Source organism: Megalops cyprinoides, chromosome 16 (assembly GCF_013368585.1).
Source record: "Megalops cyprinoides isolate fMegCyp1 chromosome 16, fMegCyp1.pri, whole genome shotgun sequence".
Classification (NCBI taxonomy): Eukaryota; Metazoa; Chordata; class Actinopteri; order Elopiformes; family Megalopidae; genus Megalops; species Megalops cyprinoides.
In genome coordinates this window covers 22,937,932-22,964,669 of record NC_050598.1, presented here as the reverse complement: position 1 = coordinate 22,964,669, position 26,738 = coordinate 22,937,932, and the positions used below count along the sequence as shown (strand labels likewise).

The window sequence follows — 26,738 nt, the reverse complement described above, 5'->3', positions numbered from 1 at the left end:
ACTGTGCTGATTTCCCAGTTCATGTTGTAATTGTGTTCTTGATGGTTACTTACTTTGATTGTCTTATCTCCTTCTCGTCCGTTGCCCCGTGTTTAATCAAACCAGCAGAATGAAATATAATAGGGACGTGGGGAGAGTATAGGGATTCCTGTTGACTTTAATCATCGTCATGCTGGTGACTGCTATGAGGTAATGCCTAATATGTAAAGTGTTTTATCTGCACATAAAAGCATCATGTTTTACACTGATGTCCAGTACCAATACATAATGAATACTCTACCTGTGTTGCAATAACTGCAATTCAATCCAAGACTGTCAGACTCCTGTAAGAGGACTTACCTTCTCTCACCCGACAAAACCTTTCCCATTGGAACAAGAGTTCCATACCACGTACTGTATACAATGCTTCTAGACTACAGCAATGTAAAACAAAAGGGTAAGGGAGGATACAGTCGAAAAGGTACGCCATGTGTAAAAACACGTGGCACAAACAGTTTGAAGTTAAATGTGTTTCACGAAGATTGCAATGGAATGGTGCATATGGGATGTACAGCTGTTGTGAATGGTAATGAGTTCTGTTTTCAAGATTTACTCAGAAAGAGGAGCAGGGAAATATACAAGCATGAATTGACAGAATTTAGTCCCACACAATATCGCCGTGACTGTTGTGCTAGTCTTAGCTCTTTGAATCATGAGGCTTCGCTCGTCAAAAACTGATGTCAAACCAGAAATTGTGTCACACAGCCTGCTTACCACCCTCACAGTTTCTATTTTCACTTTGTGTTCCTTTGCTTGGGCAGACTGATGTTGGGTCTACACCCTCCTCCTAGCCTACGCGGAGCCAGGGATCAGCACCTCTCCGCTGTGTCAAATCCGCCTGCTCCAAGGGGACTGCAGGGGGCGCTAATGAGATGAGAGGCATTGTGGCGACTAGCCGTGTGAGCAGGGCAGTGCGAAGACCTGGGCCTACCCAGCTTGCACTCTGGCCGCGGATCATCGCAGCGGCTCTGAAGTCCCCCGGGAGAGCTCAAGGTGATGAGCGTGGGTGGGCAGGGTTGGAGGGGACGGGCCTGCGGGCACCCGCTATATTACCCCTCAGAGGCTCGCTCTTATCACCGCACTCACTCTCCATCTAAACTGTCATTCCCCCATTACGGTGACAGCTGGCCTTCATCTCTCAAGCGTGGTGTTAAATACCGAAAGACGGCAAACGTGGCTGTGGAGAAGGGGCTGATGGCCTCTCCAGCTGTAATGATAATGGGCCTCCTCGCTGAACCGACAGCTCGCCCAGAGTGATATTAAGTGCCATCGGTGCCATCGCTGCCCTTGATCCTGCTCCCCTGCGCCTGGGCTATTTTTGGCCGGGAGCGTCCCCCCCCCCCCCCCCGGACTCCTGTCTTCAGAAGCTGCCCCCGTGCTGTGTGTGCATCCGTGCACGCCAGAGTGCGCGTTTGGGACGGACGCGGCCTGATTCCAATTCTCTGGCCGTTCCAGCAATCACGCAGGGGGCACTGGTCTGTAATAATTAGATGCGCAAAACCTGTGATCTGAGTCCATAAAGGATGGGTGAGTGCACCTGCTCAATAAAGACTTCTTGAAGGACTAATCTAAAGCAGACTCATCTTTACTTTTATTTTGAGTCAGCTGTATGCGGCCCTGACTGAGCCCTGCAGGGGGCGCTGTGGGGCTGGGGGGGGGGGTGGGGGGGTTGGAGGTGAAGCCGGAACAAGATGGCAATGTGGGCGGGGGTACTCACATTGCACGAGGATCCCTGCCAGGGCATTTTTGAACTTCTCCTTAGCCTCCTCCATCTCCTTCTCGTGGGCGGCCTTCTCGTTCATTAGCCGTCGGATGTGGCTGTTGGAGGACTGGATCATCGAGTAGAAGCTGTTGGCGTTGCGGCGATTCACTTCGCCTCGCTCTACCCAGGTGAGCAGGACGCGAACCGCCTCGGCGAACTTGGAATCGTCTGCGGAAGGGGCGGGGGCGCCAGCAGATGGCAGGGGAGACAGAGATCACAGCGTTGGAAAAGAACCGATTTCATTTGGAGCGTTGACGTTTCTGTGGTCGTTAGCAAAATTAGTTTATCTGGGCAATTCTGAAACCAAGGGTTGGAGCCAATGAACGACCAGGTGGATTATGGGAAGGAGAGCGGCATGCTGGCAGGGAGAAAGGATGATGTTAATCATAATGATGCCTGGAGGCAAAAATGGATGTTCGTTCCAAACATTGCTGCAGGCTTTGAGCTTTTATAAGCATTCTTCTGTGGTTAAACTGCAAGCATCGACTTTGCCATTGTCCTCCGCAACAGAACGTATAAACCCCTTGCATATGTGCTGAGATTCAAACGGGTTATCTATGACTATACTAGCAGGGAAAGAGCCAAGCTGTTCTCAATAACCGCTACAAAGCCCCGGCTTTGAGTCTGTAATGTAGAGGGATAAAGAGCAAAGTATCGAACGTTACTATAATGACAGGCATTAGGATCCTCCCTCAGTTTTAGCTCATTGATTGTTATCTTTACTATGAAACAGGAAGTTTCACCATCCTTTGTTCTGGCCCCCCGTGAAAGAAGTCCATCTTGTTCTCTGCGCAGTTCCCCCCCCCCATCCCTCTCTGTTGTGAAAACCGCGGAGGCGTCTTCACAGAAGCTGGACGAACGCGGCGACGCAGTCAGAGCGCGGCTTTATTGATGTCAATCGTTAATGACACAATCAGACACCTTGCCTCCAGCCCTCGTCTGTCACGCCTGCCGGCAGCACACGCCGCCGCACACCGCTGAGCCTTTCAGCAAGGCACACAATGCGCGTGGCTAACCCATTTATTCCCGGCATGTTTATCAGTTTCTATGTAAAGGACCATTTTGTAACTTAGCATTTTTATTGAAATGGGAAAGGGGGGGTGCGGTGGGGTGGGGTGGGGGGATCAAGGTGTTTGCGTTTCGTGGCGTGCGAGGCAGAGCGCTGCAGAACCGCCTGAGATTACAGCGCCGGAGGGCACCTGATTTATTTATGGTTCGCCTGACCGCAGAAACCCACAGGTCTGTCAAATTATTTGCATTAATAATCCATCACCACTTAGATATTGAATCAGTGTGTCATAAACATAAATCCCTGGGGCTGCGCTATATATTTATAGCATGATTTAGCTTTCCACACTGTCGAGACGGCAAGGCCTCAGCCAGCAGCACGACAAACTAACCTGAGGGCCTTTTATTAATAGACACCATTAAACAATACAATCACAAATCAATCACGTCGTGGGTCCGAGACCACAATGCTGAAATACACTTCGGTCTGTGTCAGGTCTGCTTCCCTGTGACTTATGCGCACCCTGAACAGCGTTTCACACTGAATACATGTTAAACACTGCTGAGGGTGTAATACTCATTATGAGGTATTAGGGCTGTTGTGCTATTTTAAGTCCTTTGTCTTTTAGCGAGGAGTCAACATCCAGACAGGCCCACTCAAGATTCCCTGGGAAAGTGGGGCAAGGCAAACACTGGGCTCCGTTCTGGCCCCCTGCCAGCTCTTCCCTGCTCTCCCTCCTCAGCTGTGCTGAAGGCAGGCTGCCCGATTTTCATTTGCAAACAAATTAAAATGTCACCACAAACTGGGGCTGTTGGGCAACAGAGATTCATCAAGGTACCTGAAAAAAGCAGACTCTTTGAAGGGCCACAAACATTGTTTTTTTCCCTCCATTTTTTTTTTTTTTTTCTCAGACGCCCACAAAAACAATGTGGGGCAGAGAATGGAATCACTTTTACAGAAGTTCTGAAAGACCTGTTTGCTTAAATCAATAGAATGTCACGGGCAAAGCTGGTAAGCTCTCTCTATGTCTCCCTCTCTCTCTCTCTCTGTCAGAGCTAAACCAGGGCCATCCCACTCCACTCAGGATAGGAGTCATGCCTGACAATGAGACATCGCAGTGGAAGGAAGCCAAGCTTTAGCATTCTTAGACCTGCACGTACTGATATGTGTTATGAATATTCTTTAAGAGATAAACATAGGGACCACCAATTAAGAAGCATGTAGTTTCAATGAGAAACAAGATGTAAGATGAAGGATAAGTATTGGTGTTCAAGTGAGGAGAAGGTGTGTTAGGTATGGAGCGAATAACAATAGTGGTAGTGGTTTTGGGACGCGCGGGACGGGGAGGGGGCACCTTTGATCTTCTCGGCCAGCTGGCTGCACTCGTGCTCGGAGAAGTGGACGATGGGGGGCGGCGACGGGGGTCTGAGGCGGTCCTCCTCGATGCGGCGCCGGTGGCGCTCCTCACGGGCCAGCATGCGCTGCCGGCACTCCCACTCGTACAGGTCATCCCGCGCCTGGGCGAAGTCCACGTGCAGCCGGCCCGTGTCCTTCTTGTCTGTGCTGGAGCCCAGCCGGATCCGGTACCCTGAGAGGAGGAGATGGAGGAGGAGGAGGAGGAAGAGGAGGAGGAGGATGAGGGAGACGGCGGAGGGCAAGGGAGGAGGAGATGACAAGCATGAGAGAGACGCTGACGGCAAATAGGAAAAGCCGCCCAATCCGACTTCCCTTTCTTCGGCGGCTGCAGCAGAGCCTCTAGCCGGGGTTTAGAGACCGAGGTACGCCAGGAATCGGCTTAGGGATTACACCTGTACAATCTGGGGCAATTTTGTTTGCATTCACACCAGCTTATCTCATATTTGAGAACAGCATCTGGATTAAGCCCTGCACGCTTTTAATGCTGCGTGTGACGCATCTCCTTGCTTCCCTAACACGGCGGATTTTAACTTTTTTTTTTCCACCGATGGCAAACACCAAGAAATGTTCCTTCCTTAAGCAGGCATTTTAAGATGAAGACGACGGATCAAAGTGCACTTTGAAAACACTTGAAATTCACAGAGAGAAATATTATTTGAGAAACAAAGACACACTGCGTACACATAGCTGCAGGAATGACATGGGGTACATGCTGTTTCATTTCAGCATGTCTTGGCTTCTCTCATATTGCGCATCTATCATTATTATAAATATGCATCCATGCAGAAAAATGATATCAGTTGCATTTTCTTCGAATGACACTGATCTTATTTTTTTATCTGTGCCACTGTCCCAGCTTCATCAAGGCTAACGCATCCCCAGGTCAGGAAAATAAGAGGCCTTCCTTTTTTGATTAAATAAGCAGAGCTGTGTTTCGGTAAACAAATTTCCGAGGGAATTAAAAGGCTGTTAATTGCTCTGCGAGCAACATTGTGGAAAACAAGCCTTCCATTTCTCTCATGTTCATTTGGGTGTTTGGAGTAAAAATATGCAGATGTGAGAACCTATTGGCAAAATATACAAGTGCCTGCAATGAATTAAGGATGACTGCTTGAGTAGCCCGTCTCTGCTCCCTCGGGGCAGAGCGCACCCGTTTTTTTGGGTAAGTGGGAGGCTGGCAGTGGTCATGGACGTTAGCCCCATTGATAGAGATGGGAGCAGGCATGCAGTGCCACCCCTGTTCCTTTCCTGCTTTCCGGCTCCCAGACGTCTTTAAAAATTTTATGCGGTGAATTCCGTGAGTGAAAACGAGGGGGGTTATTTATGGCCAGGGCCCCCGTGCATCCGCGCCACGGACGCCACATAATATACGGGGCACTGCTCCGATACCGCTAAACCCGGACACCTCCTACCAAGGAGGCGGCGTGATCGCGGAACTGTAAATAATGCAACGGGTATTATTGGAGCAGGCTGCCGTTTTTAATGCGCTTTGTGAGGCCGGGGGATCTGCATCTCCTGCAGTTTGCATACGAGGAGTGATTTAAGATGCGGCTGGAGACTAGTTGCTGGGAGACGGAGATAAGATAAGAAGGAGGCGTGCTGTGTCATGTGAACTGTGAGGGGTTTCCACACCCGGCGCATGATTTATTTCCTGTATTGTGCTTAATAACTAGAGAGGGGGGATTTATTATGCCTGTCCCCACGGCCGTCTCCTTATTGACCTCCATTGTGAGGGTGTCTCCCCATCCGCACCTAAAAGAGCCTCCTTCGCCCTTTGTCCCAGAGCCGCAGCACACATCGTCATAGACGCAGCTCTCATTAGCCCCGCACTGACATTCTAGAAGGGTTAATTTATGAATTGTGTGGAGCAGGGCTCAGGCAGCTCTGGGGGTGGGCCCGTGGGCAGCCGTGAGCTCTGACGGACTTCCTGCAAGGCCTGCTGGGATACGCACCGGACAGGAACAGGGCCTTGTCCACGGTGAACTCTTCAGCGAAGCGGATGTGGCAGAAGTTCTTCTTGCTCTTGCGGATGGCGATGATCTCGCCGCACTGCTCAAACACCTCCACAATCAGCTGCTCGGTGGCGTTCTCTGGCAGGCCGCCCACGAACACCGTCTTGCAGCCGGGGGGCCTCTCCCTGGTAGCAGGGGGCGGCAGGTCTGTAGAAAAAGGGGGGGGGGAGTCAGGGTGGTTGGGGAATAAACAGAATGAATCATTTTACAGAGCGCAAACAATAAGCTCTCATTCTCTCAGTTCAGTAAGTGCTCCTTCAATTTAAGCACCTCTATGAAAGCTCTACTGTATACTATTACAAATACCATGCTGCATCCAAACAAAAACAACCCATATCATTGAGCAAGGTACATTACAGAAATACATTTATGCAGATTTATGAACAGATAATGTGTAAGATGTACATTGCGCTCTGTATTCTAGATAATTCTGGATAAGGCAAATGAGGCAAATAAAATGATAGTGTATCAGCAAATGTAAAGCAAATAGCGTAAAATGTCAACATCTAATCCGAAATCTCAGCATGGAACAGCGAAGGGCGCAGGAATTTAACCACTGAGCGAAGGGAAAAAAGGTTGAAGGCCAGCGATTTGGTGATGTAATGGCTGCGTTACGATGAGGGAGCAATTGCCGGAACAAACGCACAACCCCCGTAACATTTAGTGTGCAGCCCTTCCAGCGTCCGGTGTTTGAAGATCCATTGACGCAGGAATTCTCCTGTGCCATCCCCTTCCCACTGTAACTCATTCTCGATGCTACGCGGATTTCCCGCTCACTCTAGCGTCTGCCTTTGGTGGCTCTGTGGCAGACCTCGCTCCAGAGATAATGCCGACTGCTTGGCTTTTCCTTTCACGTTTGCTTACGGAAACCCATATTGTTCAAACACATACTTGCTCTTGTCCGTGATGTGACAGCGTCTGTCAAAATAAGAGCGGAGCGAAGCGTATGTACTAGGTGGAAGGCACAAAACATGTCAGGCTAATTGCCAGCTGCTTGCTTCATCGCATTTGACAGAACCGTAATTTTGTTTTCACCTACTGTATAGCAATTTGAATGGTATGGTAGCAGAACGAATGGGGATTGCTATTTTATTCCGATGTGTACTAAAACATGAAGTGAATGGCCACTTCGTTAGGTACACCTACTTAATAGAGAGTTGGTCCCCCGTCTGCCCTCAGAACAGTCTGAATTTGTTAGGGCAAATATAACAAATGGATACTGGCCCATGTTGACTCCATGCCGACTGCTTCCCATAGTTATTACAAATTAGCTGGTGGCGGATCTCTACTCTGAATAGCTTGTTCCATCTCACCCCACAAACGCTCGATAGGACTGAGACCTGAATCAAAGTTGAATTCACCGTCATACTCCCAGAACCATTCCTGGACAATCCTAGCCTTGTAGCATAGAGCACTATCCTGCTGAACAAGTCTGTTCCCTGATAGATCCACTGCTACAGTAAAGTTATGCACCTGATACGTAATGATGTTCAGATAGCCTGCGGTGCTCAAACGTTGCTCTACTCCTTTCAAGGGACTCAAGGTGTGCCACAAAAACACACCCCACACCATTACACTCCCACCACCAGCCTGCATTGCTAAACACCCCACAGGATGAATTCATGGATTCATGAGGTTTTTTCCATATCCTCGTCCTCCCAACGGAACTAAAAAGCAGGAACCAGGATTCATCAGACCAGGAGATGTTTTTCCAATCCTCCACTGTGCAGTGATTGTGTTTTTAGCCGACCGCAACTGCAGCTTCTTATTTTTGCTGACAGGAGTAGAATTCAGTTAGGTCGTCGGCTGCCATACCCAATCCGTGACAAGGTACAATGACTTGTATGTTTTGATATGCCTCTTTAGGCACCACTGTTGTGCTCAGCTGTTAGTTGACTGACTGTAGCCCGTATGTTACTCTACACAAGATGTGTCAGCCTCTGTCCGTCTTCATAAACGGTCTGTTTCCGACTGCAGGACTGCCATTGGCTGGATGTTTTTTTGGTTGGTGGACCGTTCTTGATAAACTTATGACGCTGTTGTGCATTGCTGTTTGTGATATTCTCAGGGTATATCAGAGCATACTCCAATATACTCATGGTATCATGATATAGTCATGGTATATCGCAAGTATGTCAAGAGTATATACTCTGATATAGCCATGATTTACTGTGGTGCCCAGTACAATGCCCAGTAAATGTTCAAAGACATTTAAATTTTTGGTCTTGCCCATTCTCTGTCTGAATTGCACACACACAAAATTCATAGATACCTACCTGCTTTAAATAGCATAGTCTGATCATGTGATGCTATCACTGATTAAGCAGTCTGTTTCTTGGAAATAGCTGATAGTAGCATGATAACATGCATGATTAAATATTAATATTGATCGTGTTCATTAATTCAAAGGTGTCTTCCATTCCTACTTTGGCATTGACTCTTTTAGAAAAAGGTAGTGAATAAATCTCTACTGTGAAAAACTTGCATAATGGGCAAAAAAATGAAACACATCTAGCCTACAGTAACAACAGAGTCAAGTCTTTGGAACCAGAAAGGCTTTTAGTGATTGGTTTATGGCTTTCTCCAGATTTGAATGACTCTGCGCACAAAGCAAGGCAGTTCAGGATCACTGAGCTAATCTCCAATTGGTCTAGTGTGCCTCGGCTCAGGAGCTCAAACTTAAGAGCCGTTACAAACAGACTAAGAACTTCAATCAGCGGGACTTGTGCATGGCTGGAATACAATGCAACGCTTGCCACTCCAAATACGGTTGCTTCGAGCAACTGTTAACTCTCTGCTGCTCGAGCAGGTTTTAACAAGTTAACTCATTAAATCCTAGACAAAGTTTTCCCGTGCAGCTCAGCGTGCCCATGTAATTCTGTCTGAGCCCTGAGGGCCAGGGACAGTGTGGCGGCCTGGGGTCTGCCCACCGCGCCGAACAACAGTGCCAGTGGGGTGGGAGAACTGGCACGGAGCCAGGTGCCGGATATAGACGGCTCCCCCGTGGCCCCTGCCGTCTGCTCGGCCTCTAACGCGCACCATCCATCATCCCACGGATTAGCTTAATTCCTGTTTATTACACCCTTACTGCCAAAGATGAGACCTCGGCCCCCCTCCCAAAGCCCTGACTTGGGGGCAGCCCTCGATGGAACAAATGTTATCATAAGCCTTGTTGAAACAGACCGGGGCCCAGAGAGGGAGGCTCTGCCGCTACTCAACCGCTGGGCCGGCTCCAAGCGACACCCCACCTCCCAAATTCCAACCATTTCACCCCTTCAGGCCCTGCATATACACTACCAACCAGAACTAACTGCAGCAAGAAACAAGGAACAAAATCAGTATGTGGCTGCGGATCTGACTCTGTTGAATCAGCGAGGTGACAACGATGCGTGCTGCTGAGAAAGGCCACTTTTGTTGCTTTTATTTCCAGTTGCACTTAAATTACACTGTATACCGCACACCGAGTCATACACTGTGGTGGGAGATTATTCATATTGTCCGTGATAATTGCAATCGCATGCCAATTAGGAGTCGTTATCCACGGCAGGCACGTTGTACTTAAGTCTCAGAATTGACGGGAGGCCGGCCGAAACGGCAGTCAGAACGTATCTAACCTCACACAGCGATTCCATCTTCGCCGGGGTTTGCGGATCTTGTTATTCTAAGGGCTGTGTTTCCCCGAGACACAAACACAAGCGCGCCCAGCATGTTAAGGCCTGGGGGCCCTGAACTCGGAGACAACGGAGTTGATGACACCCACACTAATCATCCCAAACGAAGGCAGAGCCACAGACGCCCCTCGTTTCGAGAGGGGACGTGACAGATCATACGCCTGAGCTGACGGCAATTGCCCTGTCTGGAGAGGCGAGACAACAAAGACAGAAAAAAACCCAAAAAAGCAGCGCTCAATATATCACCAAGGAAATCATCAGCACCACACTGCACATTTCTGACACAAAGACCGCCAGAATCGTATCCCTTTATTTAGGGGAGGACGTTTATAGGAAAATAAGCAGGTTTTTTACACTGATTATGTGCTTCTGGTGTCAGCTTGATTCATTGATGTTTCCACCGCGATGTGCTCAAGAGACTTTGGTTGTTGCATAAGCACTACATAACCTAATTAGTCAGAGAGCTGATGGGGAAGAAATGATGAAGAGATTTAACTTGTTGAATGTCAAGCCTGGTGAAAATCAGGTTTCTTAAGCGCACCACTGTCAGTCATGAATGATCAATCAATCAACAGTGAGGAAACTTAATATCATTTACTCAACGTCTTAAAACATCTATAATACATGAATAAATACAATATTTTTATACTTGCTATACTCATGGGTGTATCCACTGTTTTACTCATTCTGTATTGAAAAAGATAAAAGATTGATAAAAAAATAGTATATATATATATATATATATATATATATATATATCATACATATATATATGTGTATATATATATATATATATATATATATATACAAAAAAACTGTTCTGACTGTGTGGAACTGATTATGCAGCTAGAGAATTCCACCAGAGGAAAACCCCTGCCTGCACTGCAGACAGACAGGGGCTGAGAGAAGGAGAAAAATAAAGAAAGATGCCGAGAGAGAGGAGGGGAAAACAGAAAGAGAGAGAGAAAGAGTGGGGGTGGGAAGGAGGGAGGGGGCCGGCTCTTCACCATGTTTATACGGGCAAGTATTTCAAGCATTAAGATTCCAGTATAGCAATTTGGTCACGGATGAGCTGTGGCCCAGCAGTGGTCAGAGTAGCGCGTTAGAAGGTTGGGCTGGCGTGCCAAGAGAGGGAGTGGGTGGGTGAGTGAAAGGGTGGAGGGGGGAGGAGGGGGGTGGGGGGGGGGGCATGTACGCCGCTTCACCAGCCCACGCCGTGCGCACTCTCACGATCTTCGGAAAGGACTACAGAGCTGGCAAAGCAGATAAGCTCGGTAGTGAAAAATCCAGCCATCAGTCATCGCCACAGATGCCTGGCACACGCTGCTCCCTTTCCTTTTGAAGTTTCTGTAGCCAGTCGTGATATGTTGTAGATTCCGTGGGTCTTCTTTCATGGTCTTTGGGAGGAAGCGGAGATGGATAGAGCCTGACCCTGTCCCGTAGGGGGCCTTGGGGATTAGGATACGGCAGGTAATACCTTCCTCTTACAGAGCTCTCTCCTTTCAGCCACGCTCTTTCGCTCGTCCGGACAAAGGCCGACACAGTCGTGAGAGAGGACCTCAGGCACGGTCAGAAAAGGGCAAAAGAAGGAGATTACGCTCTCTTTAAGCGCAGGGGGTTGGAAGAAGCCAACTGGAAGGGGTGTTTTAACGAATAGGGCTGGACGGAGATGGAGTGTGACACACCGGTCCCGGCTGCGGGCGAGACGGGACGCAAAGGTCACTTTCGGGGGCCCGTGCCGGGGCAGGCTGCGGGGGCCTGATGCTTGTTGACGGGCACCATATGCGCCACCTTCCGCCGCGATGACAAACACACCTGCGATGGGGGCAGTGAGTCACCCGCGTGCCGGCACGGGAGCCGAGATTCGGGAGGGTGCAGGAAAGGGCACGATACGATCAGGGGCCTCTTCTGGCGTCCTTCACAATTCCACCTTCCCCCAGGCGACAGAGGCCGACGACAGCCGATCGATATCTATTCATTAACCTCGGCGCGACGGAAATGAAAGCGGGCTGTAATCTGTGAGCCGGGCTGAGGGCAAACATGGCCCCCTGGTCTCCCAGCCGAGAGGATGGACGTGACCACATCCACAAAGCTGCAGCCGGGTGCAGTCAGGCACATGCAGGACCGATCAGTTAATAAATAGAACTCTAGGTATGTAACAGGGAGAGTCTGACAGCATATGGGGAAGAAGCCTGGATTCACACTTAAGTGTCTTTTTAATATTGAGAGTTTACTCACTTACAATGGCAGATCAACAAGCACACAATAAATTCTTGGTTGAGAGATTAAATAACCCACATATATTTTCGTTGCAAAAAAGTGTTTTTCTAACTGTGGCCAAAAGCTTGCTAGGCAGCTATTCTGATTGGTCAGAGACAGCCTCCAATCAACATTTCACTACACTGACAGCCGCAACCCAATGATGTCCCGCATCCCCACAATCAAGATACAATGTATGGTTTCACCTACAGGCCAACAGCAGCCATCCAGCTGCTAGTGGTGGGATGGACTAAAAATAGCTACTTAAAGTAAGTGACAGATTACACTGTCCTTTGCTGTGCTGTAAACTACATTGTCTGGGCTGCACGGTATGTGATTCTAGTAGAGTCACACATTACTGTGAATTAAAATGATAAAGTTTTTTTCCCCCACAGAATCATTTTGATAACATGCTGCCAATATAACAACTTAATTAATTCAGTAAATCAATTCTGGCATTCCAAGGGAGATAACGACCTGAGATTCTAAGAGGTCCTTGCAATAAATGTAATGAGCTTCTCTCCAATTGTTTTCTCGTTTCTTTTTTGTGCACTGGATTTGTGCTAGTATCTTTTAGCAGCAAATCAGATTTTGCCCGCAAGATAGCTATTGAGCTAGCTACTGCTTAACTGTTGTAAATTGAAAATTTACAGTGTAAACCAGAGACCACTGCCTAGGAAACATGGGCCCATTAAGAATCAATTGTATCAGCTAGAGAGCTGCTCAAGATATTTTTTGACAGAACCTTAAACCTGTAATGGTCTGTTTTGTTTTACTGATATTGTGGACATTAGACAAATTCTGAAAATAATTCAAATGAAAATCAAAAAGCCCATTCAGGTGGCGGCAGTGATGACGTGGCTTATAAAACACTGTACATGTTCTGCAAGGTTGTAGGCCACAAATAAATAGTCCGCAGCATAGCCTTGGTTTGATCAGATCCCTGTCTTACAAATTAATGAGCAAACCAATGCACAACTTGTTTTGTGGAGTACTTGTCCAAGGATGTGTGAATTAACCAGCTTGAAGTATGATTGCAATGAACTCTCTGACAATGTCACATGGCACCTCTTTTCTGCCACACTTCTCAATAACAATTCTCACAATCCCTAGTCCTAAACTTCCTCGTCAGCATCTTCCAGCTTATTAAAACAGAGAGAGACATCCCACCAAACCAGCTGGCCTCCCGTCCCCCCCACAGCTCGTCACCAAACACGTGGAGAACCCCACAGGGGTTAAATGAGCGAAAACTGGACGGTAATATCCTGAGCGGTCACACCTGATTAAAAAACAAAGGCGAGCCGGCCGTGCAATATGTGCCATCTCTGCCATTCATGTAATTGAGCGGGACAGAGCGGCGTTTCAAAGGCCCAGCTGACAACTTTTATCTGGGAAATAAATAAGGGCCCAGGAGTGTCGCTTCAAAGATGAGCCCCTTTAAGGTGCTCTTCCTCTTTGCGGGAGAAAGTGACAACTTAAGATGAGAGCAGAGACAGAAAACAGAGGGGTAACACAGGGAGGCGGGGGGGGGGGGGAGGGGTGCGAGGGAGTGCGGGGGAGAGGGGGATGGGAGAAATGAGCGTGCCAGCGCCTGGGTTTCTCCGACGCCTGTTCTAATAGCAGTGGGAGTGAAAGCTCTGGGGATTGAGTGAGGGCTTCTGTAAGCACTCCTGACGCCTGATGAGAGAAGCCGCACTGATTGCAGTATATAATATATACCAAGGCCGGCCGCATTCAGACTGCAGCCTCCGCTGGCTCCATCTAATATCCAATATCCAGATGGGTCTGTGGAAGAGGGGGCCCCACCTTTCCCCCGGCTTGTCAGAGCCTGGAGGAAGCGCTCTGGGACTGGGGTGGGGACAGGCCACGTTCTTTAGGAACAGTCTGCTGAATCTACAGTTCCCAGCAACTGCTTCTAGGCCACCTCTCACACAGAGAACATCAGAACTCAAAACAGAGATTACATGATTGCTATTTTGCAGACACCATTATCCAGAATGACTTAAATAGGTTACAATTTTACCCATTTATACAGCTGAATATTTACTGTGGCGCAAGTGTGGGTTAAATACTTTGCCCAAGGGTACAGCAGCAGCACACCAGTGGGGAAATGAACCCACAACCTTTCGGTTACAAGCCCTGCTCCTTACCACTATGCCACACTACCACCAGAGATAAATTAATTAAAATTGTCTGCCACTGCTTCCCTTACACTCTCAGTAATCATGCTTGTTTTTACCCCAAAACACTACACTCATCCTGGCCTGACCCATCTACAGTGAATGCTGACGTCTTGACCATTTCATGTCGGAAAGCCGATGACGCTGAGAGATTCATCCTCCCGTGAGCCTGTCTGAAGGAGCTTTGCACTTAACAGAGAAGAGAGGGAGGAATGAACACCATCTGACTGTGTTTTGATGTTTTCAAAAGGAGCTCTAATTCCATCTGGGATCCGAAGCAAGCTCCTTTCCTTTATGAAAGGGTTGTCGTTAATCTTACGCAAATCCGTCGTTCTCTTTCGCAATGCTTTTTTTTTTCCTCCCTTCTTGATCTTATTACTTTATTTTCTTGAAAAGCTGATCAGTGATGATTAGTGACTGACAAAAGTTATTTTTGTAAAAGTACGCTTTAAAAGAAGACGGCACCGGGGAGTCAGTGTTGTCGCCCCCTGTCTCGCTCTGACAGATTTCTACCCACCTGTGAGGAGCCAGGTCTCATTAATACGCATTCTGATACCGAGCACAAAGCACGGGGAACAGGGATTAACACAGGCTGGGAATGTTACCCACTATTGCAAATAATGAATTTGCTTTGTTGCTTAATTTGTGAATGAGTAGACTTCTTCATTTTGGATGGGATTGCAGACAGCGGTCTGCTGTACTGCTTCAGTGTGAGAATGCTGAACTGCCTGTGAGTGCACTGTAGAGAGGAATGAGGATCATTGGGTGTTCTCCGGTACCACCACGGCCCTACTCATCCCTCATTGCATAGAGGCAATTTATGAAAACCTGTAACTGTAACTGTAACACAGGACATTTCGAATGACAAGATCCAAGGCTGCTTTGAGACTCCTAAACAGCTGGGGCAGGCTTTGGTATGAGGCCCTGATAATGGCAGTTTCTCAGGCCCTTGTCCCTGGTGTCACCCCACATGCCTACAGACACGGGCCCGGTGTGATAATTAGCAGAGCTCCTCACCCCTTGGGGCGTGAACCACCCCCCCCCCCCCCCCCCCCCCCGAGCCTTGGCAGATTTTTTACACACCACAGCACCTCATCCCCTCAGAGGTCACTCTTCCAATTACAGGCCTCACCTCACCTCCATCTCCCGCTTTTCGCTGCAAGCCTGGTGAGATCTGAATGCAGATCAGATGCGTCGGCGGGTGGGGGTGGGGGGCAGGGGACAGCCGCTGTCCTGTATGATCTCAGCCTGTCACCAGCGTCACTTACTTCAGGCATTGTAGAGGCATCCCTGTGCCTGCATGAGCCGCACTCCGCCTTGCCATCGAGTTTATAACCTGTCAGAATTGTTAATGCCAAGTCGATAGCCCCACCACAGAGCTTTCCTAGGCCGCGGGTATAATTTCGCGGAAGACCTTGACGCCTTTTTTATTTGGTTGTGCATTTTAGGCTCGGCCTGCCGTAGTCAATGCCGTCAATTAAAATGCATGAGGGGAGATGGGATGCTTATCAATGCATAAAAAGGAAACTGGTGAATGAGATGAGAGTCGAGGCTATCTCAATATGCAGAGAGCGCAAATGTACAGCGTGGTTTTTTTTTTTCCATTCCAGCAGACAGGGTGGTGCCGGGGTGACTGAGAGTTTACTGCGGTAAGGGCGGGTTACTCACTGGGGTTGGGAGGGAAGAGGGTGCAGCTCTTGCAGTGGATGATCTCCTTGACGACGGGCATGTCCTGCGAGATGGGTGGAGGCACGATGCCAAGGCCGGGCATCATGGGGTTCATAGGAGCAATGCCGGTCATCATGCCAAGGCCTGGGTCGAAATCTGCGGAAGAGACATGAGACATGCATGAGCAATGCCTGAGCAATGTATGAGATCAACAGGATGTGAAACACACTGCCAGATGAACTGAATGCTGTTTTATTTCATTCATACTTAGAGATAAGTACTTGTCCATGATGAAATCATTTCATCATGCTCTTTTGACCTATATAACATACATTACCAATGCATTAAAAGTGCTTGCATAAACACATGCAATATGAATTAGAAAACAAACATCATAAAAAGGCATAAAATACACAGTTCTATTGATAGATTTGCTGATGATACAAAAGTCAGAGGATAAATGAATAGTTTATAATGCATCAGAAATATGATTAATATAAGATCCAAAAACAGATTTCTGACAAATGACATGTAACACAACCAATGCAAAATTCTGCATATTGGCAATAGAAACACCTGGACCTTGTACTGAGGCAGTTAAATAGGCAAACGGGATAGTAGGGTGCTGGTGCTGGAATGGGCGGGCACAAGATTTTTGGCCCTCCCACTTTCAAAGCTTACGGTCATAAGTATGATCCTCGTGTTCACATCTATTAGTAGCCTTGAAGTAATAGAAAGCCTGGACTCAGAGAGCAACAATAGTTTGCCTACAAGACAATGTGCTGTATATTCAGATATGCCGTATCAGGTAAAATGCATCAAGGGAAATGTATTTCAGAGATCCATTCCTCCATTAGAACACAAATGCAAACTCATTACAACATTAAAAAACAGTTCTACTGTATCATTGAACCAGAGACAAAAACTATACTCTTTCTGAATTGACTAACAGTAGTCTGCAAGATAGCTAGTCTAATTATTCAAGTTAATGTTTCTGCCCATCAGCTAGCATTAATGACTGAGTGAACATGAGCATATTAATAAATTCCTTCTCAGTTAATAGCACAACGTCAACAAGGATAGAAGACTGGAACCGATCAAAATGAGCTTGCTTGGAGAATGCCTGGAGAAAACCCCGTACTTTGCAAGTTCAGGGTTCTAGAATGTGGCGTGAAGGGTACCTCGTATTTATAGGCAAAACTATACATTAAGAATACTGTCTTAATTTTTGGTTACTAAACTGCAACAAAGACAAATGGTAGAGAGAGGGGCAACAAGAGTGGTCCTGAGACTTAAATGCATGTCTTATGAAGCAAGAGTCAAGGCGCTTAACCTCCTTAGTCTTAGTCATATGATACACAGGAGGATTTAATAAAGCATTCAATTTACTTTAATTAAGTATTTACAATTTTAAAAGGCGCACCATACTATAACTAAAGCTATGTTTCACACACGTATTTGAAAGCATGTCTTAATACAGATTATTACTCATGTCTGGAATAGGTTGCCTGCATTAGTAGTGATCATCAATCCTAGAGTTTGTAACTTATTTATCATATCATTTATTATTTTATTTATTTATTTATTTATATTATTGAGATAGGCAAAATGCTAAGGTGGACTGAGCAGCCTGTTCTTGTCAGCACAATATTCTGATGCTCTTTTATATTAGATTTCATTGATCGCCTTTTATGAAACCATGTCAGAGTTAGCCTTTACCCTTACACATGTATTCTCAGGGATAAAAAAGCTTGCACATACAAAAACCACAACGAGAACAAACTGCCGGTCATTTACAAGTATTGATTTGGACATTTGGTTTGCCGCTATGTTTCTGCAAGTAGTCTTTTGAAATGGAAATGACACTGCCCCCGCTCTGCTGAGTCTCACCTGTACCTGGAGAAAAAATAGACTTGAAACGCTTGTTTCTGTGTGCGTGTGTGCGCGTGTGCGCGTGTGTGCGCTTGTGCGCCTGCTGAGCTAAAACATGTCGCAGACCCTGCCCTGCCATTGTGCTGGCCACAGAGAGAAAAAAAAATTGGGAACATTGACACAAGCTGGAAATAAGGGAAACGAGATGAGTCTTCTCACTGAAGCTTGGTTACCGTTTAGTCCAAGTGGCTTTGTGATACCTCTCACCTCCTGGGCAGAGAAGAAAGCCTCCAATGAGCTACTTCCAACCACATCATACTATGTGACACATGAGGTATCCATGATGTTTCCAGATAAGAACACATTGACATGCGATGCCAAAAAATAATGATAAGAAACCTCTCCAAAGTAGTGGGTTTTGAGTCATATTTGCCATCATTTGCGCAGACAGACCGAGATTGGTTTGAATGCTCCGGCAGTTGGCTGTCTCCTGAACAGAGCCGTAATGAGGGAAGGGGGCCAGAGGGGCTGCTGGATCCTCCAAGAGAAAGAGAGGAGTGAGACGGGAAGAATGGGAGCCGCAGATTCTTCTCAGACTTATTGATTGCTCCACCGTTGGTATTCCTGCCTCATGCGGCAAATTGAGAGGAACCGGGTGATAAGTTGCACCCAGGGCTTATGGGTGATGGCTTTTTCGGTGTAATGGGGCAGAAGAGCGAGGCAGCTGAATCGGGGAGAGAGGATGCCGCCATGCGGACGGCAGGGCCTCTGCCTGAATGCCAATGCCCCACGCGGTCCGCCAGCCCCACCGATCACTATCAGATAGGGGGGAGGGGCTGTGAAAACCACCTCCCCCTGCAGGACACATCTGAACTTTCCAATCTGACCGCTGCCTGTTTTTTTTTTTCCCTTGATCCTGTACGCCCGGCTGCTCAGAAGGTAAGCCACAGCAGCTCTACAAGCTGCAGCCTGTCCCGGGCCTGATTATGAGGGAATGAGATTAAAGAGCAAAGGCGACAGGCGTGCAGACACGGGCTGGCAGGAGCTGGAGAGGCAGCGGCGGATGTGACAGGAGGGTGACAACAATGCAGCGGCGCATAAATTCGGCATGGCGCGGCACTCTGCTCTCCCGGGGTGTGATGGGAATACAGAGACGGGCGGCCGGTATCTGATCGGGTATCTGATCCCCGAGCGCCGGGGGACGCGACGGGGCCGCAGCCTCGCGGCTTTGAGATCAGCGGACGTCTCGGTGTATGATCCCGGTCTGCTCCGCGCACGGCGCGGTCAACCCCCAGGGCAAAACGGCTGAGTGAGGAGAGAGACAAGATCAAAGTGGCCTGGGCCGAGAGAAGGGGGGATATGCGAGGGCCACAGGGCTGTGTATGCGCATTTGTGTGTGTGTGTGTGTGTGTGTGTGTGTAAGTGCTTCTAATGCTTGATTTTCACCAGTTGCTCACCCATAGATGTTAATCCCGCCCACTTTTCCTGTTGAAAACTAAACTTCGCTGTTCTATTAACATGCTGCTGATATTCACCACACTTCCCATCATCCCCTGCCAGTATAGCAGGAAGTGATATCACAGGCTTGCTCAGGTTTCACAATGACTCCAACACATCTCTACGTGTCATAACTGGCTGATCTCCAGCTGACTGTGACATTACACCTCCTTAAAATCATGCACAAGTACAAGAAAATACACAGCATTTGGTGTCCCTGTTGGTTGATTGGCAGTCAGTGTGCTGAGAGGCTGGTCTCTCACACCGTGGTCAAACTGCCGAGCTGAGAATGAAGGCTCTGTGGCCAGGGCTGGGTGAAGGGGCCCTCTGCCTGGTCCTCCCCCCCTTTTCCCTGACTCACGTCGGCAGTGGCGAGTGTTCGCCAGCCCTTCCAGTTCCCTGGCACCCGGGTAATGGGCATAGCGCTGATGAATTACGGTGCCTGTTCTTGCCTGGCATCACCACATGGTGCCTATTAAACTGTGCCATTGGGAACATTTCAGCAAAAAGGAGAAATTTCCTCCCCTAATGTGTTTTCGACATCACAGTCCTATAAAAAGGTAGATATTAAATATGAGCTGTTTGCTCAACATGTATTCAAGACACAACACACAAGGAAGAGCCGCTAAAGTAATTTTGTTTGTCCAAGTAATTTTTGGAGGACTTAGTGAGCACAAGGAACACTAGTGGCTTCTGTAAAAATCATGTTTCCTTCCCTCCAGTCAGATAAATACGCCATCCTCAGCAAAAGGAGATGGAAAAAACTCCTGATTGCAGTGACAACCGAGAAATTATGAAAGCAGGAAACAGCTGAACAAGTCCTCTGTTCTGTGGTCTTGCCTGTGAGAAACTGGTCTTTTCGCCAACCCCGGCTATTTTCTGTACTCTTTCCACGGCTGTTTTAAAACCTACTTCCTGTAGGCTCCCTGAATTGTGTTGGAAAGCTGCCATAAATCAACCTTACTGAGGAGAATTAAACCCAAAATCTTCTTGGTAGTGTGGAGACCTCTAAGTGATTGCCAGGTTGCATTGGGGGGGGGGGGGGGGGGGGGGGGCTGGGTGCTGGAGAGTTGTCCCGTTCTCCTGTTTCCAGTGTAAATGCCCCCAGAAAAGATTGGGGGTTAGAGAGAGAGAGAGAGAGAGAGAGAGAGAGAGAGAGAGAGAGAGAGCACTTCTCAGAGGGGAGGCACGCAGGGTATTCTCTAACAAGACACCTGAGCTGACCCCTCCGAAATACGGAATGAGGCTCTCGATAAATTGGTGGCCAGAGATCTCGGCTTTAAAAATCTCCATCCATTGCAGACGCTGCCAAGAATGCTGGCAGCACAGACCCAGCCTTGAAAACTACTTAAAGCGGCATTTAGAAAAAAAAAAAGAAAAAAAGAAAAAACGGCAGCGCGAAAGAAGAGTTTACGCGCCTGTGGCGAGCGCTGCGTATCCATTTCCCGCTTCTTCCCCAGGTGAGATAGAGATATGCGGCTCTCCCGAAGACACTAAGCAGACATGACCATGAGGTTCAGGCAGTTATTTTGGAGGATATTTGTCTTTATGAGGGTGAGTTTGTGGAAAAAAAGAATACTGTGAAAAATATGAAAAAAAAAACTGCAGTGTGAGAGAGTGTTATTCCCAGCAGACTGTGAAAAGCTTATGTATGTATTTATAAGGGGGGGTATGGCGTGGGGTGAATCTGGTTATGTGTTCCCACCTCAGCTTTGTGGCTGGTCCCATCTCAAGCGCTAGGCGGAATCACAGCAGCTAGTGGAAATCCAAACGGCAGATCGATGACCTCGGTGCTCTGAAGCGAGCCCATCCACTTGCATTACTGCCAATCCAGGCCCACCTGTCGCGGCTTCGAATGTCAGGCCTGGGATATGGGCTGCCGGTGAGCAGCGCGATGAGCCTGTGTAAACTCAGTTATATTGACTTCAAACATCCCGCCACATCAGAAGCCTGCGCTCGATCTACAGTTTTGCTAGCTGCCAAGTCCCTGCCTTCTGTACCAAAGCTCATGCATGGCGGCTAAACGTGGTAAAAGCCCCCCTCGCTGGGGAGCGGTTCCATCGTTGCATCAAAGAGCTTTGCCAACTTCATTTCCCATAAGGCAGCTGCGCTGTTGGCTGTAATTGGATAATGTGTGAAGTGCGCCAAGCACCGGTGGAAACCCTTGGGGTGTAATTACCGTAGGAACGGTTAAACTCCTGGATCAGAGATGGTGAGCGCTCCAGGAGCAGGGGGTCTAAGGGCCTCTCATTTGTAAACTCTGTACAAATGGCTCAATATTGTCGAGTACAAAGATTATAAATGGAGTGATTCCAGAGTTTTCTACAATTTGTAGCTGGAACAAAAGATTGCATACAATTTCTGAGACGGTCTCTCTAGTAAGAAAATGAGGGGGTAAAAAGAGAAGAGAAGTTACCATATGATTATAATTATGCAGTTAAGAGCCAGGTTTTGTTACTTAAGATTCATGAAATACATGACAAATGCTACTGTAATACAATAATTTTTTATTTCTCACTTGGCTGCTGAATGCTTCTTGCTCTGCATCCCCTCCAACATAACCCAAAATTAGACCCCCTGTCCTGGCTTTGTTATGAAGTCAGTGTTGACTGTTGGCTGGGCCATACTCTATGGTCATTAAATCTGTCATATCATGGAGTATTTAACCCAAAATATAAAACAAGGGAAAAAAAACATTTATCAAGGGCATATCAACTGGGACATAATCTGGTTTAGTGTGCGTCTCCCTTTCATAAGCCAAAACAGAAACACTTCTGGTGTTCGTCGGAAAATGCCTATTTACACAGCTGCCCGGATCTGATTCAAGCGCCAATCCGGTAGGCCGGGGCCAGGACTCTCCATGGGCTTTTTCCTAACTCACTGCTGAAGTCAAGTGAATCCTGAAGCACATAAACTAACGCTAACATTATCTAAGCGTTCTGACAGCGCTGTTTGCCTTGGCGAAGGCAACCCAACGCCTGACACACAAGGCCACAGCAGCGGAGTTGTGGGAAATGGGGAAAAGGATAGCTCGGTGAGGAGGGCTCGGTGCCAGACAGCGCAGACAATAAGGGTATCCCCTCCCGTACAAGGGAGCGGTCGCAAATCTGGGGGATTACCTCAAAGGTTCCGCCGGATCTCATCCACAAAGCCCCGTCCCAGGAGGGGTTCCAGGGGAGCTCGGAGCTCGGAGACCAAAGCAAGCCTCTCCTTGACGATCACGGAAATCCCCGCCAAAGACATCTATAGCCACATACTCCTGTGTTATTCAGACATGTTAACCTAGATAGAGGAGAACCGAGTATGTTCAGCCCTGGAACAACAGCATAATTAATGGGGTATTTGTTGTCTGATGCAGCCACGTGGCCGGGCCAAGCCAGTCTACCAGAACGGTATGTGCTTGGTTTACAAGGCTCCAACCGTCTGGAATTTGCAATTGTGTTTCACATGATGAGTGTGCCACCTCACTCCGGCATTGTGTTGGTAGAAGCGCGCAGGTCGTGCGGAGTGTGAAATGTGTGAAGAGAGCTGGCAACAGAGAGCACCCATATGTCGGCACTAATCAGACCATCAGCCTTGAGTCAGTTTTTAATAGAACTGATACTAAAATGCCTGCATGCATTGCCTGCGTAATGTAATATTGCAGGTGCGCTGAGAAAGATGAAGTATAACACCGAATGCTTATAAGCACAACAAAATGAGTCCATTCAGTCAATAAGGGTCTTAAAGGCAGAATTGTTTTAAAGCCCTTCACATCTGTGGTATACAAAAACACAGGCGCACTGAGCCCCTGTTCATATGTACATGTTTGTGTTAAAATATGACGTGCAAAAGGCTTGCCTAATGCATCTGTTTATGCTCAATTTGGCCAGGTCAAGGAAAGAAATTGTTACTTTTAACAGTTATGTTTGAGTGAATCAATTTCAGAGAGTTGAAGGGTAGAAAGTAGATGATTATATGCTCTGAACAGAAAGAAACATCTGCAAAACAGCCCCTCTCTTTTTCAGGTGAGAGAGGCAGGACCTAATATTCACCTACAATACCACCAATCCTGGAAATAAGATGAAAAGCTTGGTTTAAGCTCAAAAGCTTAAACCACTGAAAATACGGCACATTTTACTTGTATTCACGCACATTGCAACTCTAGTTAACTCTTCTGCAAAACACTTTGCACACACACTTCTAACTTACAGCACAGTTTTCATGATGAAATCTCCTGTGTTAATATGGGAAGTATGTGACTGAAAATGCTAAACTCTAATTACCAATTACCCTCATTCACACTTCACCTGTATTAACTCAAATTGCTTAAACTGTTCAATTATCTGTCAAAGCTTCAGCATGAATAAAAGAAGTCATGGGTGAACTCTTCATTGTTGAAGAACAGTGCAACAAAATGGGGCAGAGAAGGGGAGAGCAAGTGATAGGGGAAGGGGAAAGGTTCACCCAAAAAGACTTTTCCAGTGACATTCGTGCAATGCTGGTTGATCATTTAATCAATCACGGGTTGAGCATGGGGGAGGCTAGGCAGTATGTGAAGCCCAATTTCCACAGATCACTTGACTTCACTTGAAGTCACTTGACTGTTGTCTTTATAATTTGGAGGTTTGCAAATGATAATAGGGAAGGGAACATTATTCAGTGGTCTTCTGTGCTATCTAATGTACTCTTATGTGCAGAATATGTAATACAACAGCAATACAGTGTGTAAGTGATTTTACTGAATGCAAAAAATGAGTTACGTACATGAGACATACATATATTTTATGTGTGTGTGTGAAACAGGAACTTGTAACCCAACATATTTGTATTTTTGTACAGAATCGAAGAGCTCTGTTGGTGGTAGTCTCTTCACTGTACAGCAAGAGACTGCAATAGTGGGCATGGTGTTGGCAAACAACACCATTAGACTGAGAAATATTCAAAAATGAATCACAGAGGACAATGGAATGTTCCTCAATATACACCACATTAGAATCTCTACCACTGCACACATCCCGAAGTGGAATGGAATGAGAAAATGGAATGAATAAAAACAATATTCTGTGTGTGTATCCCTGCATGTGTAAGTGTGTGTGTGTGTGTGTGTGTGTGTATGTGAGCTTGAGAGAGCATATGTGTGTCTGTGTACGTGTGAGCATGCATGTCAGAGAGTGTGTGTGCATGTTTGTGTATGATAGAGAGAGAATGTGTGGATGAATTTGTGTGTGTGTTCGTCTGAGCATGTGTGTATGTGCATTGTGCATGCAAGTGTGTGTGCTTGAAGGTTGTATGTGTATGGCAAGTGTATTTGTGTGTGTATATGTGTGTGAGACAGTGGACCTGTATATGAGTGTAAGTGAGTGTTTGTGTGTGTGTGTGTGTGTGTGTGTGTGTGTGTGCGCATGAATGAAAGAGGAAAGAGGGGGGACTGATGCAGAGATAAGAAGTATTTGTCATAATTCCACAGTGCAGAGAGAGGGACAGAGTGCTGACACAGCCATGCAATGGTGGTAATTAAGTTGCAGGAAAGTTTGGGATTTAATGTGGGGCGACCAGGAGGGAACAGCTGCTTCCTGGTGTGATTAATGAGGGGAGACTGTCGCGCTCACTGCCCACCTCCTCCAACACCGGCCATCTACACAGCACTGGGGTAAGCCAGGAGGACTTCAAACTAGGTTTTCCTAGAATTATATGTACACCTGTACTTATGGGAACACCATGAAGAGGGAATACCATACCAACTGCTTCAATTCTTTTGTTATTATTATTATTGTTAGTATTTCCTTGGTAGATGCCCCTGGTGAGGGTGACCTGCATAGTTTGCATTTTTACATATCCTCCATTTATACAGCTGGACAGCATATTGAAACAACTCAGGTGTATAGTGGCCAGTGCCCTGCCCGTTAGCTGAACCTGTAGCTTAAAAGCCTAGCTAAGCCAAGATGAATCCTTAACTACTCCCCCATGCAGCATCCACAGCAAGCAGTTAGAACGCACCGCACCACAGAGGGTGTAAAAATGCTGGTTGTAAATGTCACCCTTTCTGCTCCTACAGCGTGCGGCGTTAACCTCTTGTAGTCAGGGCGAGAAAGGGGAGGGGATCGTGGGACACCAGCCGAGCCCTGTCTCCCATAATGCCCTGCGGTGACTTTGAGGGGTTCGGAAAACTCATTATGACTCATATAACGGGTAAGTCACACCCCTCCCAACGCCGTCTCATCTCTTTGACAGCAGGGCAGGGATCGGAGATTTCTCAAACGCTCGTAGCTGTGACAGGCCGGGGCAGGCGCGGCATTGCTTTTGTCAGACGGATTGGAAATGAAAGACGTGCTGGGGGGGGGATGCGCTCCAGTAATCTGGGGTGCATTTGCAATGCGGGGGAATGTCTCAGCCTCTCCCACCGCACAGACCACAGACCGAGACACCTTGCTTTTCTCTCCTCCAACAGTTATGTACAGAGTACCACTGAAATGAACGAATATGTTACTTGCTCAGAAAAATATATAATTTGCTTGATCGCCTATAGAAATTTCATCAAAGTGCATAACTACCTTGGTAAATTGTGCAAATGGAATTCAATGGGGAACGCACAGTAGGAGGGGATAAGTTTTCTTCCCGTAGACCACTTGATTTGAAATACACACCTTGGGCAGTGTGCAGGAATGCATACATTTTACTGCGCTGCCGATAAGAACGTGGACTTCCACAGGACGTGGGCAGCAATTTATAAAAAAAAAGAAAACATCAGAAAGCCATTCTAATAAGGAGGGGAAAAGACACACGGACACATTAATCATTATGGCCGGAGTGGTGAAATGGCAAGTGTAAAACCCCGTTAAAATGATAAATGCTTCAGATGGCGTAACGATATTGAAAAAATACTAAAGGTAAAAAACAGACTGTGCCGTGAGCATGCATTATTGTATTTCTTTTATTTCTCCCCTCAGTTCCAGACCATTAACCCAGAGTCATGAGCCATCTATCTGAAGAAGCCCCCACCCCCTTCCCACCCCTTTATGCCATCTGGTTTCCAAGGGCATTGCAGTGAAACAGCTCCATGGTTTGCTCCTGAACCAAACCAAAACCACAGAAGACCAACAGCATTTGTTCTCCTTCCCTATCTCAATTGATGGATTCCCAAAATGGCAATAAATGACACATAATGATTCTATTACAAAAAAATTCCTTGCCTAAGAGATGACAACTGATTATAAATAATATTTTATCCATTTACTTATACAGCTGGATATTTACTGACGTAAGTCTTGTTAAGGATGACTGGGGGTATAAGAGCAGTGACCAACCCCGGATTAAAATTAGCAGCAGGTATAGGATTGGTTCACTAAGCACTCCACTACACTGCTGACTGTT

General features: G+C 47.1%; 1 protein-coding gene across 1 annotated transcript in view; it reads right to left on the bottom strand.

Annotated features, from left to right (window-relative positions):
* LOC118791165 (ecto-NOX disulfide-thiol exchanger 2-like) overlaps positions 1-26,738 on the bottom strand; it is a 124,037-nt gene that overhangs the window by 24,773 nt on the left and 72,526 nt on the right. The window contains exons 4-7 of the mRNA XM_036548447.1: positions 16,017-16,172; positions 6,179-6,385; positions 4,165-4,398; positions 1,757-1,969 (exon numbers count right to left, since the gene is read on the bottom strand). Coding sequence (XP_036404340.1) covers positions 1,757-1,969; positions 4,165-4,398; positions 6,179-6,385; positions 16,017-16,172 — 810 coding nt within the window. The remainder of the gene's footprint in view (positions 1-1,756; positions 1,970-4,164; positions 4,399-6,178; positions 6,386-16,016; positions 16,173-26,738) is intronic.